Genomic DNA, 16,699 nt, shown 5'->3' with positions numbered 1-16,699 from the left:
TAGTTGTAAGTGACTCTGCAGCTGAGGCATAGTTCACACACCCTAGTCTCTGTAAGTCGCCTTGGATAAAGGCATCTGCTAAATAAAGATTTTTTTTAAAGATTAAAAAATCTTCTATTTTCAAGACGTTTCAGGCAAAAGCCCTTCTTCAGCTGTTTAAAAAGAAAAGTAAACACTAACTGGACCTGATCAAACCTTTGGAAAGTTGAATACCCCCTAGTGGAAATTTGAGAAACTCAAATACAGCCTGGGAATGTTCAAGGCGGTCTAATGGCCCTCACAATTTTAAAATCGAGAGCAGGCCATTTGGCCCATCTTGCTCGTTTGGTTGTTAGTAGCTTATTGATCCCAGAATCTCATCAAGGAGCTTCTTGAAGGATCCCAGGGAGTCAGCTTCAACAACATTACTGGGGAGTTGGTTCCAGACTCCCAGAATTCTCTCTCTCTCTCTCTCTCTCTCTCTCTCTCTCTCTCTCTCTCTCTCTCTCTCTCTCTCTCTCTCTCTCTCTCTATATATATATATATATATATATATATATATATATATATATATATATAAGAAGTTATAGGAAGCCTGTGCATTAGATGTCCTCCCTGCTGCATGTGTCTCTCCAATTAAGCTTTGTGGAGGCTGTCATCACTTTGAAGAGTCACTGGGATGGATTCTCCTGCTGTGCTGGGATGAAACAATAGAGAACAGTTGTGTTCAGTTGCAGACCCTTTATCACAGCAGCGTGACATGACTTGAAGAACACAATTTTAGGGGAAATGCTTGCTGGCGATGACTTGCTTTCAGTTGAACATCAACCTTCTTTGAATGTACTTGTGATTTTTAATTAGACAACAGGGTACTGTAGTTGGGTGTGATGCACTGTCTTTACGGATTCTGACCCAGTCGTTGAGGTGAGATTAAAGCTTTGTGACCACAAATGCAGACGAGCCTGGCTCTTTTGCATAATTGGTAAGAGGCCCACTTGCGATGCGTGTGGTTGGAGGTTCTCATCCAGCCTCCACGTTCTTACGAACGCTTCAGTCTAAAAATGAGTCTGGAAATAATTATGTTAATTTCATATAGTGGCTTATGAACAGCTACTGAGGTCATAAACCTGTTGTTATTGTATGAAACTATTGAAATATTTCAAATGGCAGTAATAAATCCTTGATACTTTCGTCCATCTTAGTGCAATTAGCAGTTATATCCATGGAAGGATTTGTGAAGGTCAATTGTTTTATTAAGGATTCGTGAAGGTCAGTTGTTTTATGTTAAAGTACCTGTGACTAATGTGCAAAAAGAATGCAGCATAGGCTATCAGGTGAGTTTGCAGAGGCTCAGTCATTAGGGCCATTCAAAAATCAATAAGACACCAGCCTAGAGAGAAACAATGTACTCAAAACAGCAAGCCTTAGTGGGCCAAATTCCTACTCTTTTTCCTTTAAGGTGCTACTTTCTCTCCCCTTTCTTCAATTAAAAAGAAAAAAATGTATTTTTTAAGCAAGAGAAATTCAGTTAATGTGTTAGGAAGTAAAATGAACATGCTGTTTTTTAAAATTTTAGGATTACCTGATAACTCATATGTATGGCAATGCAGGAAGAGATGACCTGTGGAACAAGTTCTCTGAGGTAAAACACTAAATGTATTTGTTATTCATTTGTTATTTTTTAAAGAGGCTACCCAAGTATACAAAATGGTCACAGTAGTCACACACCTGTTGGTTATAAATAAAATGTCTCAAACAGTGAATCAGGCTACTTAAAGTTACTTCAAGTGGTAATACCCATGTAGAATCATTTTAGTACCTAAATACCACTCCTTTTAATTCTATTTCTGCTGATGCTTTCATCCAGGGAGCCTTTTTTAACTCCCTTACAGTGTAAGTCTTTGTGTTTTTTTAATAATCAGATACATTTAGCTTGATATCATATTGCAGGATCACATTCTAGAGCAAGCAATAATTTACATTCACATATTGATGCACATCTGAAGAAAAATAAAAAATGCTCACACTGTGCAATGTTTAGTTTGTTTTCCATACATTATAATCAAAGGCCTTTATTTGATGTGTCTCTCATAAAACAGCATTGCATCACCTACTCTTTTTGTCTGACCTTCAGAACTGCTTGGTGGGAACTTGGCAAGTCCTGAAATTAAAATTGATATCAACTGCTGGAACTTGATCAAATGGTACTAGACAGCAGAGGAGGGTATCATGCTCACTTCATGTCCAAAGCCTTTGAGATACTGATGTTTCAACACCAACACCATTACATAATATTACGTTGTATTTAAATAAGCACTTAAAGTAAATTTGAAAATTTCTGAACGCTGGCTTTAAGTATTCATCTATGCATGAAGGGCTTCCAAATTGAGTTCCGTTCAAAGTGATCATATAAATGAAGTGTCTCATAATGTTCACATTCAGAGTAAATGTGGGTTTTCATTAGTGGCCCCGCTTGATTGACTCTCCCTCCAGGCGATGCAGAAGGAAGGAAGGGATATAAATATAAAGGAAGTGATGGATCTCTGGACACTGCAGATGGGCTACCCGGTGGTCACCATCACAAAGAACGACAGCGTGGACAACAGCGTAACGATCAGCCAGGAACACTTCATCTTTGACATCAAGCATTCTGCGCCCTCAAACAGCAGGTATTGCTTTTTTTTCACTTGTTTCTACTCTATGTTTAGAACCATGCGCAAAGTACAGCAAGACAATATTCTCAGTTATATCGCTTTTCCTACTAAATGCATTGTAGTACATTGTAGTACAAAGTTATAGAAGTCAACAGCAGCAGAAAAATAAATAAAAAATATACAGTCTACAGAAAAACGATCGATATGGTGTAAAGCAGTGGTATCATGAGAAAATAATATGTATATACAAAATATATAGAAGTCAACAAGTCAACAGCTGCAGAAAAAAATAAAAACTATAGAAAAAACGAACGCTATGGTGATAAAGCAGTAAATGTAAAAATGCAAGGTTGCAGATGTATTTTCTATTCATTCTCAGAAGTACAATTAGAAAGTGAATTATGTTGAATCAGATGGTGTATGATATGGTGATAAAGCAGTAAATGTAAAAATGCAGTGACTGTGGCAACCACTTTTACCAAGCAAACAAATAAATACCATCAACAGCACATGCCTCTTCTCATCCTGTTCAAGCATCTGAAGAAAAAGAAAAAAAAAACATTGAAATACTATTCAAGTTCTTATTTTAGATATTGAATCTAAATGTGTACTGAATTATAATTTCAGAGACAATTACCTTCAAAAAGAGCCGTTGATCAGGCATCTGTTCTGTTGTGGCAGGAGTTGTGTCAAAATATGCGCTGGTAGACACGTTTCCTGTGCGCCACGTTGTTGACATGTATCATGGAAATTTGCAAGTAGGGATACAGTTTTATTTTCCTAGTACCTAGCCTTATTTGATGACAAGGCTGAGAAACACTGATTTGTTTCCCCCATGGCTTATTTTTGCCGTGAGACATCTCGGAAAAGAGAGCGTGTCATTGGTGCTTAAGCACCGAAATTAGAATGGCTCGGTGTCAAATGGTTAAATGCTTAATATAATCATGGGAAAAGCATGGGAAGACTGAAGAATTAATTAGCAGATTTGCAGTGGCAAACTTTTATGAAGGCATGGATACCAACCAGCTGTTCTCACACATCAAGTGGCTCAGTTTCCTGAGGCCTAAGGAGGAGGAGTGGTCTTGACAACTGAATCTTTGAATGCTTTGAGAAATTCCAGCTCGAGGCAGTGGACCAGAACTAATGGAACAGTTTCCAAGCTCTTATAGATTGTAAAACTTTTGGCTTTTTTTCACTTGATGAGTAGTGTCACTGGAGAAGAGCAACAGCTTTGATATGACTTTGATCGGCTCAAGGCATTCAAACGCTTGTCAGGATTTGTGTTAGGCTAGTTTGTCTGTCATAGAGAAACGGTGCCTCTTTTTCAGCATGTAACGTGCAGTATTATAGTCCATATCATTGTATGACTCAATGTGGCAAAGTGGTAATTAGTAGAGCAGGTGAAGTGCAGGTGCAGTAATCCAACAAGAAAAGACAGACAACAAAGTACGGGTGAAATGGTTTCTGTTTTATTGTAATCCAAATGGTCTGATGACCAAAACAGTAAACAATAAATGGGTGGCAATACACAGCAATGTGTATTGCGCAGTGGATAATTATGAGTTGCAGTCCTGTAAATAATAATAAACAATAGTCCAAAGTGCGTGCTGTAGTGCTCGCTGTGAAGTACATTTTATCCGTGAAACAATGTGCAGGGTTGTCCGGGTTTAGTGCTGGCCGTGGGTGACATCTCTGGATCGTAACAAACAAACAAACAGTGTGTTTTAGACCGACAGACAAAACAAACAAAACATTCACTGTAATAATCACAGTACGGGTCCTTTCGGTTCTTAGCATAACCATCACAAGGAACAGATCACATCACTACGTCCCCTTTATATACCGTCAACCATGACCCTTTGGTTAACGAGTGCACCCGCTTCTCCAATCCACGGATGCCGAGCCGTCTCCCTTCTGGGTCAATGGTTTAGTGTACCGTAGCACCGCCCCCATTCTAGATGGCTGACTTCCGCTGAACCCTGGGAATGAATTGTCAGTCCATCCAGTCCAGGGTACTCTGTTCCCTTTACACAGCGCCCTAACAGGTCGGGAAGGAGATCTAACACCAAGAATCATTCGATCTCTGTCACAAATAACTACTTACTGCTAGCAACAGACTAACCGGGCCAGGCTTACATTGCTGTCTTGTGGGGCTGGAGGAGACAGGGATTGCTACAAATGTCCTCATGCAGTATCAGCTGAATCCCCTAGAACTACTGGATGAACAAACAGTCAGTCATCTACCCACCACTGAACAATTTAGGGGGCAGGGGAATTGTGATGATGGTGATACTATGAGTTGTGGTCAGAGAGAGGGAGGAACATGGTCTCTTTAGTTCACGCTCCAAGCCTTTGGAAATGAGATGGCTGCTTTAACGAGTGCTCTCGTCTCCAATAATGAAGCACTCTGTTTAGACAATCAATATTCTGATATATTTTTACTTCACTTACTCTATGATGGTTAATTTCATCCCTGATCGTATCTTGCAGCTGCAGTACAAAAATGCAATGTATTACACGGTCTGGCTGCATGGATTGTTCTCCAGAGTCTTGAAATATTATATCTAGTCACATTATTATTACTTAGTCATTTAGCTGACACTTTTATCAAAAGCGAGACTTGGGGGTGAACTATATATCACAACTGCTGCTGCAGAGTCACTTACAGAGTCATGTCTGCTAAGAAATAAACAATAGGACCTTGATTTTACATCTCATCCCAGGGACAGAGCACAAGGAGGTTAAATGACTTGCTCAGGGTCTCACACAGAGTCAGTGGCTGAGCTGGGATGTAACTTGAAACCTCCTGGTAACAAGCCCCTTTCTTTAACCACTGGATCACCAAGGTAGCATTTTACGATTAAGTTAAAAATGTTTTTACTAAGCAGTGTGATTAGGCTTTCCTGGGTTTCCAGGCTTGGAGTGACCTTTTATCCATCTCACTGGAGATTAAAAGCATGTAAAACTCAGGAAGGAAATTATTGGTAAAATCTGATTTGTAGCGGACCTGTTTCTTCCACATCACTGTTTGAAAAATGTTGTGTCCTGAAATCAATACTCCAGTCTAGCAAAGATATTAATAGCATCCTGGAATTGTGATTTCTGTGTACACTATTCATCTCTGTTACTATGTTAAATAAATCATGCGCATTGGTATAAACATTTTCATAACCCAGGTTCCATTGATATTGTTAATGTTAGATTACTTTTATGTTTCCAATAGTTGATGTATTGTTTTTTCATTGCAACTGAGGTTACATTTGCATGAGTAAAACACGATTCTTTACAAATTACAACCAAGATCGCAACACTTCAGAACTTGGCATTCATGCATTACTGCCTACTAATAAAAAAAAATTTTGTTTGTGTGTTTTTTTTGTAAATACTGTATTATATTACACAGTTAACAGTGCTTCTTCTAGGGTTAAAGAACATGTGATATCAAATTTTTAAAGAGATAAATAAATCATCTGTCTAACATATGCCTGCCATTTTGGACTATTTTTGATCCCTGAATAAATACCATTGAAAACACCATGCATTCCACTACAGGTACTACTGCACACCTGTGAAACTGGTCAGCCACAATAACTGCTACATTTGCTTCCCCACACACTTTTTCTTTTGCATAGCAGTCAATCTGTTGTAACATTCGACCAGTTAAGGTTTATTAAAAACTCTGCAGTGCTAAATAACCCAATTGCACTTTTTTTAAAACAAATACAGCACAGTAATGGGTTAACTTAATCCGCCATTGAGATGAGATTAATTATTCAAGATAATTTGCAATTTAGAAATCCCTTCACTCGTTGCACCTCAGCTGCAAATGGAGAAAAACACTTTGCATCATTAATGTACAGACTTTGTGTTTCTGCTGTGGATTCCTAATAGAGCTCTTTATCTTGAAACTTTACTTAATGAGATCAAACATGTGTGCTCTTAAAGTAGCAGTCGCTGAGGAAATGGGATTCGAAACAGAAACCACCTGACCTGCTTAGCCTTCTACTTCCATGTCTCCCTTTCCTTTTAGAAATCAACCAAGGGCATTCTGTGACATTTCCCCTGTTATTACCAAATCTGACTTGCTTTACATTCTGTAATTCACTGAGGCATTTCAAGCCAGGACATTTAACCAGACTATTTGTACCCTATTTGATCACCTTGACAAAATGGCAGCCATCCACATCCAGTACATTATTCCAGTCCGATTTATATTGCCTGGTTAATTTGTAGCTGTGGTTGTTTGACTTTGATGTGGAAAGGTAAGTTGCTAATTGTTGTGTCTTCTTGAACTGCGGATATGTTGTATCTGTTGGTGTCGTGCAATGGGGTGCTCCATCGAGTCCCACTAGCCTCAATCGAGGAAAGGCGTCTTTTGGAAGCACAGCAGACATATACACTGTCAGTCAATGAGATTTCCTTTAGATATGATTGAATTTAGAGTTGTCTGCGATTACCAATACAGAATCTGCACTGAGCAAATCCAATCCCTTAGGGTTTTTTTTTTTTTTTAAATGTGTTGCTTCATGTTGCATATAATTTGAAATTCTATTACCCCCTTTCTTTCCATATTATAGACCCCCCTCTTTGTTGAAAGGCAGATGACGTGTTAATAGGTAATTGGTAGTACCATTAAGGATTATGCTGGGTATTGATTTCCTCAAGTCTTGATTTTAAGAAATACAGTAGACTAGAAAACTAAAGAAACTCACTAAAGAGATTTGTATACAAAAAAAAAAAAAACATTTAAAGGATAATCTGTCTGTGTGTGCCTATTTTTAAACACAGTGGGTGTGCCTATTTTTAAACACAGTGGTTTAAAGAATATGGAGATACTGAAGGAACCCATCTCATGGGAAAAAAAGCTAATGGATTATTATATGCCAACTGAAACTTTTGTCCATTTTTAATTACAGTAGTTAATGCTCTTGGGTAGCAGCACTGTGAAACACTATGACAATGCAATGGTTAAGTAATGGAAACTAAAGAGCAGCTACAATGGTAAAACCATTGGTAAAACCGTACCACAATGGGAAAAATAATCATATTTTGACATGCCAAAGGTATCACAAAATCATGATCACACACAATATGCACTGGCATTTTATTGCAGGCAGTGCTGTGGTCTGTTAATGGTTCTGCTAGAGTGTTTCAAGGTAATACAGTATTACCGTATAATGATATCCCAATGGTATTTTTAAAAACATTTATGTAAGGGTATCATTTGTACGTATTAGGTAGATAATACATTTTGTCAGTCCTTTTTATTTTAATGATATTGCTTTTAATAAAATATCACTCCAAATGAACTAGCTGAAATTAGTTTTTTTTGTGTCTTTTTTTTTATATCCAATTTATATTTAGCCAGTCAAAGCCGGTGCAGTTTCACTGTCTTACTCTTTGTCAAACGCACGCCTTAATTGTAAATGTGTTGCACTCTCATCTGTCTTTTTTTTTTTCAGCTTCCAGTGGCAAATTCCATTAACGATTTCAGTAGGAAATTCAAGTCACATTTCCCCCGAATCAATCATATGGGTTTCTAATAGATCAGGTACATTCATATCTTTTGTCTCTCCTGCTTAGGTGTCATTTACAACAGAAGCGTTCTGGCTTAAGAATGCTCCCCAAGCATAAAGGGACCCTTGTGAAAACACTGTTATTTACTGTGTATCTTCTGACTAGCAATGGTAGAATGCGTAATGGTTTGGTTTTTGAGCTGCTCATGCATCGTGATAAGTGAGATCAATTTGTCTTGTCTCACTTTGATTTTCTTCTAACTTGGTCTTAAAATGTACACCTGCTTCCCAAGTATAATCAAGGTCTCCAATGCAATTCAATTTAGATTTTTAACATATTTCAAAGGGAAGGTTGTGTTTGAATTCGTGACTGCTGCAAAGGGAGAGTAAATTAATTTCATATTATGTTGCTCTGTCTTACTAATTTAGAGGGGAAATGATGGTTCTATTTATAATATTATTGATGGGTTTATTCTCAGTTAAGGTTCATATTCCACTGAGACAGCATATAGATTAAATATATATTTTTTTCCAGTCAGTAGAAAATTCTCAACAAAGAAACATGACTGGTATAAATTAGAAAAAAAACAAACAAACAAAAAAATCCTTTATATGTAATACAATATAATTATTCCCTTAGTCCCTGTTCAATTTCCAGTTTCATTTTCTCAACATAAGATTAGAATTGGAAAATCTATTTCCCACAATGAGTTCCTGAAGTAGCCAAGGCTATTTGAGGTGCAGAGGTCGAAGGTGAAACAGCAGAAGCTAGGGTTCCAAACCAAGATTTCTGTGTACCTCTTCCTCTGCACTGTATGACTACGATATTACCTGGTGACTTTTGTATTCCTGCCATAGCAAAAAAAAGAAAAATACTGTATTGAATTGATGGACTCCATCCATCATGCAATATTGAGTGACCCAAGGATTAACGCTTTCTCGAGATGGATGGTGGCCATTAATGCACTTTTTACCTAACATCCCAAACTGTTGTTGCCCATCACCTGATGTCTGTGCTTTCTAGGGTTCATCGCTCTGCTTGAATGTTTTTTTCCACAACAGCGTGAAGTGACCAAGTGACTTTAAAGTCCTCTATATGAAAGCCTTTCATTTTCAGTTTGTACTGTTTTAAATTCTATGTGTTGGTTTATACAGCTGTGGCCAAAAGATTTGCATCGCCCTATACAATTAACTAATTTTGCTTCAGAAAGTTGAATGAAACCTACTGAATAATGTTACGTTAACATATTGAATTACATACCGCTTTGTAGTTTTTTCCATATACTTGACAAACTGACAAAAATTGAAAAATGTGACCTTTCGAAATCTAACATGGCTTCCGGTAGACTTTTGCATTATCATTTTGTAGTTTCTTTAATTATAAAGAAACTGATGTTAAATAAAATATAGTTTTTTGTGTTTTATTATGTCTCAATCCTAAAATTATAGGTGGTGCAAAACTTTTGGCCAGAGCTGTAGGTCGATTTTCACATAAAACGTGTGTAATTTGAGGTGTAATGAATCGGTGAGCATGTTCAAAAGGCTTTCACATGAATATATTTTGAACATGTCCACACTTCCATGTGGAGATGTAGGAAAACATTAATAATCCTGAATCTTTACGGGGTCCATACGTACCCTAATAAAAGTTTACTATGGCATACCAAATGCAGTAAAGCAAAGTAAAGCCATTGTGAACTCATGGCACAGCACAGGTAAGCATATTCAAGCATAGTACAAACCATGGTTAACCATAATCAACACTGTAAATACATTGCATGAATGGAGAATGGATAAATAACTTGCAAAATTACATGTGCAAGTTTAAAACGTGTTATACATTGCTCTTTATTTTTAGAATCCCACAAAATCGGCTCAGTGGATGATGGGAGTTGGTTGCTTGGAAACATAAACCAAACCGGATACTTCAGGGTAAACTATGATCTCAGAAACTGGAGACTTTTAATTGAACAGCTGATGAGGAACCCTGAGGTAACGGATTTTCTTTTTGTTCTTGTACCATTTTATTTTTTAATCTCTTCTCTGTGGACCCCCTGCTATTCTCTGTTTACACTAAACAGCTTGTGATTGATGCTTCCAGGTGATTTCCGTTGGTAACCGCGCAGCCCTCATCGACGATGTGTTTAATCTTGCCAGGTACGGTGTGTATTCTGAAGAGTTTCAGCGGTGCAGCACATTGCTGGTTATTTTTCTGCTTTTTTTCTACTTAAGTAGAGAACAAAAGCTGTTTGAGCCATTGAATCTGCAAAACATTTTCCTAGACATTACATTACTGAAAACATTCCAAGTTTTAAGTAGTGCAATATTTACAGCAAGTTAAATCTAGCAGATTTTTTTTGTACAGTGTCCCTTGTTTTGTTTTTTTTTTGCCTCCTGATATTTAAGCAAAATTCATTTTTTCTGCCATGGCCCAGATGTTTGTTATAGGGGCTGGACTATAAGCACTGCACTGTTTGCTAATGCTTCTATGCATACTTCACTGCTTTGGCTTCGTGTTTGTTCCTGCATGCACTCACACCATGCCAATCCTTCTTTTAAGATGACAAAGGCAACACAACTGATTTCATTTTCCTTTTTTGTGTGTTATTTTGTGTCACAGATTTTGTATCCCATTGAAATGTTTATTATGTTCAAAACAGAATCAAGCATGCTAATTGTTCACATAGGTGTTTATAACAGCAGCTTGCTTGTTTTTGTTCTCTGCCATACTTTGACACTTAACAGTATTGTAAACCCATGCTAGTGTTTTGTACCTCTGTCCAGCATATGGTACCTTCATTTAACTGACACTCCAAAACGGAACCACACAAAACCCCATTTGACAGCTTTGCCTGCAGCGTGTCGTCCATGAACATATTGCGCTATGAGTTAGTTTTGACTGCTACCAGGCTCCCTATGTAGAGCACTCTGGAATGAAACAGATGTCAGTCCTTTCCTAAGCTATGTGAAAAGCTGTTCAATTTAAGTTTGATGCATCATTTTGTTCAAGTAGAAAAAACAAAACAACAGCAACAAAGTTTGATGCTGTTTTATTTTTTTTATTACTTGTAACAACTGCACTCATTAAAGATGAGAGTTGCGTATTATAACAGTGCAGCTGTGATTGCTGTTTCATGGCAACCCAAGTAGGAGATCATTTTTAGAGTGACTGAGGTCAATTGCAAAAATGATGGTTAAATTGGTAGTCTTTGAGCAATCATCCTCCTGTTAACCCTTTAATGTCCAGATACTGCAGCTCAGCTGTTCATTTAAGATGGAATCCTCTGACTGTTATTCTAATCTGACAGCCTCTCTTTAGTGCAAATAAAGGAAGTAAGTCCAAATCCTCGACTCATGAGTTAATGCTGTCTTAGGCTGGATTTGAATTCTGAACACTCATTTGCCAATCTCTATTACAATGAACATACTGTAGGTGAGCATATAACATACACCTTAATGCTGCTTAGTGAAAATGTATGGCAATAAGATTGCTGTAGAGGTTTCTTTACATGGGAAAGACCAGCTGCTCAATGTTATTTAGCTATTTGAGGGTAGATACAGTGGTCCAAGATGACGAATGCTCAAATGAGTGGCCTCTCCTGCCCTCTCTACCTCAATGCTGGGAAACTGTGAAACAACAGCAGGAGAAACAGAAACCTCCTAGTTAATGAAAGCTGTTCCATTCATACCGTGGATTCTAATCTTGTTAAATAACCAAACCTATGGTAGGTTCTTAACAGTAGAACATAAGAACATTTACTAAGGAGAAGATTTGGCTCATTAGTGCTCACCCTGTTCCCAAAACTTTGTCAAGTGGGGTCTTGAGGATCCCAAGCATCAACAAGGTGGCTGAGTAACCCATTCCATACCCTCACCACTCTGTCTCCACTAAATCTTCAACTGTGCCCCCTGGTTCTGGATTCTGTGCTGTACTAATTTGATAGGAGACAGTGTGTGGTTGTGGTGATGGTGGAGACTTCTCCTTCTGGGCTGGAATCCTTCATTGAATCAAGGGTAAATGAGGTCACAGAGGTGCTTTACTTTAGAGGAGATGGTAGTTCTCAACCCCTGTGTCTGTCTCCGTAGATCCACAAAATTGTGACTAGCAAAAATCACTAACAAAAAATCTTGAATTCAGTTCTGAATCATATACCTGGGAGTTTTTCCAATTATATTTGGAAGATTCTGAGAGATTGCTCCACATATGGCTGAAATTAGTGTTGCTGTTGCTTTTAATTGAGCTTGTCAGCACTTTGACAACATTACTGATGGCAATAAGTTATACATTTTTTTGGTATTATTATTTATTTTAAAATGTCTACTTTTCATTGTCAGACTACAAAGAAGCATGTGGATTAAGAGTGGATTCCGTTATATGAGAAGAATATAACGTCAAGCTTCTTTAACGAAAATATACTGTATACATTTCCCTTTCTATTATTATATATTATGATTCTTTTTTGTTTGGTGATGTGACCTTGTAGCTTTCTATCCTTACAGGGCTGGATACTTGCCCCAGAACATTCCTCTTGAGATAGTGCGCTACCTTTCTCAAGAGAAGGAGTTTCTGCCCTGGCACGCAGCCAGTCGTGTGCTCTATCATCTTGACAAACTGCTGGACCGCACAGAAGAATACAGCATCTTTAGTGTAGGTGAATTACACACATTGTTAATACTGAAAAGGCAGAACTCGTTATTAAGGAAAGAGCAACTTTGCAATATTATTATTATTATTATTATTATTATTATTATTATTATTATTATTATTATTATTATTATTATTATTATTATCTATTACATTACATGTGGCCTGAAAATGAGGTAACAGCTCAATGTCACCAAAATAAACAGACAAATATCTCACCCCAAAGTATATTTTCCTATAAATCTGAAAATAATTATCTGCACTGGTTCTTATATTGTAGAGTGTCCTTGTAAAAACAATGTTGGTCCACTACCCATTGAAACACATTTAGTGTAGGGCCAGTGTGAATTCCATTAGAAACCTGTCATTGAAGTCCCTCTACAAGACTGCTCAATATCCTCAATGTGTGCCTGTTTGACTTGACAGTTCCCTGGCAGTGATTTTCTTTGGTCAGCCTGTTCTAGCTGCAAGTGATGTTTTCCCCTTGTCCTTCCACTGCAAAATCCCATTCCACACAGTTGTTTTTGGGTATGTGGTTAGCTCACAGGTGTCCCCATTGCTCGTCCCACTAATATGGCGCCCGACTATTACACCTCGTTCAGACTGTCAGACAGCTTTCACCTTCGAGGCGTGGCTTCAAACTGGGCTGTATCAGCTGTGGCTTGACCTTTTATACCTGTTACCATCCGTACTGTGCAAATCATCAACCCCTGACGAAGTGCGGAGCATTAGAGGCTCCATCTCAGATGTGATCGAGCACTTTTTCTAGGATTCTGTATGCAACCCCACTTGGTTGTACCACAATTTAACTGATTCTGTGATTTGTGTCTCTTAACAGGAATACATATTGAAGCAAGTTGCCTCAATGTATCACAAGCTTGGCTGGCCCACAAGTGCTGTGAATGGCTCTGTTGCGCAAGCCACTTATCAGACTGAGTACTTTCTTTCTTCTTAATTCAACTCTGTCTTTGCAATTAGCGCCACACATTACGAGGAGCTCTTAATTGAAATGTGTTTTTTTCTCCCTCACAGGGAGCTACGCCGAGAAGTTATTATGTTAGCCTGCAGCTTCGGGAGCAAGCACTGTCACCAGCAGGCGATAACTCTTATTTCTGAATGGATATCAAGCAACAAAAACAGGTGTGGGAGACTTTAGGTTGTAGAGATGCAGGGTACAAGTAGTAAAGTTCACATTTCTCATAAAATTGTAATAATCGCATGAACCTATTCTTGTGCAAATGCATTGAGCAAACTCTTTCATGGTCATCACGTGTCTTGTCAGAGGTACATCATGTGGCCAGTTTTAAGGATAGTTGTATTCGTAATATAATAAATAGCCACACTGCCAGTACTTTGTGAACATAATAATGAGTGACTCCTTGTGCAGTGTTCTGGTCAATACAGCTTACTCTTGACGCATTCAGCTTATTCTGCATTTTGATTGCTGCCTTTCAGATGTCACAGAGGACAGCAATGGCTTACCCCTATGTGTCACCAGTCACTTGCGACTGCACATAAATGGATATCACAAGTTCTTATTGTGGGATAATTACCACCTGGCACAGATACAGATGAATAGAGTGAATGGGTTTTAAGTATACAGCACAAACTTAATAAGAGAGTTAAAGAATATAATTTACTTTGACATGTGACTTTGAATACCTGACCTCTCACATGCAGATGTAGTTTTCTAGCATTTACATTCATACTGGTGTACCCCGTTGCTTTCAGCAATTCAGTGCTGTCTTCTTTTAATCACATTATACTTTCTAGTTTTAACCTCTTTGATTGATTGTTCTATTGGTTACCAAGTCCCGATGTACTAACGATGTTTATCAAAGGCATCGGTGCTTGCTGATGTGCATGGAGGTTTTACCCTTCTCTCCTCCACCTGTGACTTTGGATCAGCCATGATCCAGTTCCAGCATAGCATTCCCTTACCACTTTGGATCAGCCATGATTCAGTTCCAGCATAGCATTCCCTCACCACTTTGGATCAGCCATGATCCAGTTCCAGCATAGCATTCCCTCACCACTTTGGATCAGCCATGATCCAGTTCCAGCATAGCATTCCCTTACCACTTTGGATCAGCCATGATCCAGTTCCAGCATAGCATTCCCTTACCACTTTGGATCAGCCATGATCCAGTTCCAGCATAGCATTCCCTTACCACTTTGGATCAGCCATGATCCAGTTCCAGCATAGCATTCCCTTACCACTTTGGATCAGCCATGATCCAGTTCCAGCATAGCATTCCCTTACCACTTTGCTGTCCGTGTCCCTTTTGTCTTCCAGCTTCATTCCAGCGAGGAGCAGGAAAAGGCTAAAAACTCAACTCAGCGTTTCAGTAAATTGCAGCTGTAGTCTTGAAAGTGTTTGAAGTACCAACTTCTTAACTAGCATTAATTGCTTATTACACTCACTGGTTATTTTATATACATGTTATGTACATACAGTAAAATGTCACTTCACATGTTATAATATTTTCAGTCCATTTATTAGCGATAACAAATTAGTCCTGTGACCATTTCATGCTTGACATTTGGAGCATGCAGTACCTATAAATCAGCTCCATTTTGATTTAGCTATTACACGAATGGAAGAATGCTCAGCAGACTGTAGGAACAAGGTGCTTCAATGTTAATGCTGCGTGTAAAGCTTATATGCCCGAGCTACAGTTACTGAATAAGAAATATCTTACCAAACTATTTAATTGTGCGTTTTCCAACTGCAATGACTATTAACCTTCGTAGCATTTCCTCAGACAGTAGGGTCAGCATTCTGAGCACTGCTTCTCATACACTGCTGCGCTCCTACAGTTTGAACTGCTTAGCTTTACTTTAATGGCAAATTTAAGGATAAGCATTGAATGTGTCTTGAGCATTTACCAGAGCAGAATCTCATCAGCGATTTTCTGAAGTTTTTTTATGATGTTTTTTCACTGTCCGTGCACGTGTGTTTGCAGGATACTTTGAAATCCAATATTACTGAAATACAAGAATACAATATTTTTTTGCCTTTACTTGGAACAGGGCAGCATTTTATATGAGTTTTACTCAAGTGTGTTCCAACACTTTCTCTAAATGTAATCGTAATGTAATGTCTAACACATGACAGTAAAAGCTTTTTTCTAGCCTCATCCAAGGTCATTTTATGGAAATGAAGTCTTTTGGTTCAGGTAGAAAAGATCCTAAATATGTTGGTAGTGTGCCATTTTTCAAAATGTATTAGCTGTTACTCACTCATCTTCCAATAATTAGGCAGTTGAGGTTTTGATGTGTATTATAAGCCTGCCAAACTCCGATTGAGGTGACACACTTTCCTCAGTGGCTCAAAGATGTGTGTCGTGTAGCTGCAAGTCAGCAGCTCTGCCACACAGCCTCTTACTGCTCCACTTCTTCAACCAAGCAATGGAGCAGTTTGGGGGAATCAGCATGTCAGAAACTCTTTGACAGCACATGGACTTGTTTTATTTTTAGCCACTGCATATCCCTGGAAACAGGGATATAGCGGTCGCAGATGTACATACAGTACAGCCTGTTTGTCACACTTAGGGTTCAGCTCTATGATGAGAACCACGTCCAATTGACATAAAACTTGGTCTGAACTTTATTAGTTCTTAAGGTGTCAGAATCAATATCATGGTGGCTTTGATGATTTTTACATGTTACATAAAAATTGGCTTATTTTACATAAATAAGCCAATTTTATAACTTCCCTGCTAAATAGCAGGCCTTCTGCTGTAGGTAGGTGAGTACAAGTTGCTTCGGATGAAGAAAACCCACTCCACCCCCATCATAACACTGTTCTTATGAAGCATTTCTTTATTACTCTAGGTGAAATTACTCTTTTAAAATGTGATATAGTTTTGAACCGAATTAAGAGTAAAGTTATTTCACAGAAC

At 38.2% G+C, this 16,699-nt stretch overlaps 1 protein-coding gene across 1 annotated transcript; it reads left to right on the top strand.

Annotated features, from left to right (window-relative positions):
- Positions 1 to 830: 830 nt before the first annotated feature.
- On the top strand, positions 831 to 16,628 carry LOC131727806 (thyrotropin-releasing hormone-degrading ectoenzyme-like). Its single transcript, XM_059019082.1, has 8 exons — positions 831 to 1,621; positions 2,473 to 2,648; positions 8,096 to 8,184; positions 10,008 to 10,141; positions 10,251 to 10,306; positions 12,650 to 12,797; positions 13,633 to 13,730; positions 13,827 to 16,628. Exons 1-8 carry the CDS (start codon positions 1,574 to 1,576, stop codon positions 13,948 to 13,950), a joined length of 873 nt encoding a protein of 290 aa, XP_058875065.1. The 5' UTR covers positions 831 to 1,573; the 3' UTR covers positions 13,951 to 16,628.
- Positions 16,629 to 16,699: the final 71 nt, after the last annotated feature.

The sequence above is a fragment of the Acipenser ruthenus genome, unplaced genomic scaffold (assembly GCF_902713425.1).
Source record: "Acipenser ruthenus unplaced genomic scaffold, fAciRut3.2 maternal haplotype, whole genome shotgun sequence".
NCBI lineage: Eukaryota > Metazoa > Chordata > Actinopteri > Acipenseriformes > Acipenseridae > Acipenser > Acipenser ruthenus.
This window is presented reverse-complemented; position numbering and strand designations above follow the sequence as displayed.

Excerpts from the sequence above, each read along its gene's own strand:
- LOC131727806 (XM_059019082.1), top strand. The coding sequence starts at position 1,574 with ATGTATGGCAATGCAGGAAGAGATGACCTGTGGAACAAGTTCTCTGAG. Across the intron at positions 8,185-10,007 it reads ATGGGTTTCTAATAGATCAG|AATCCCACAAAATCGGCTCA; the intron begins GTACATTCATAT and ends CTTTATTTTTAG. Across the intron at positions 10,307-12,649 it reads GATGTGTTTAATCTTGCCAG|GGCTGGATACTTGCCCCAGA; the intron begins GTACGGTGTGTA and ends CTATCCTTACAG.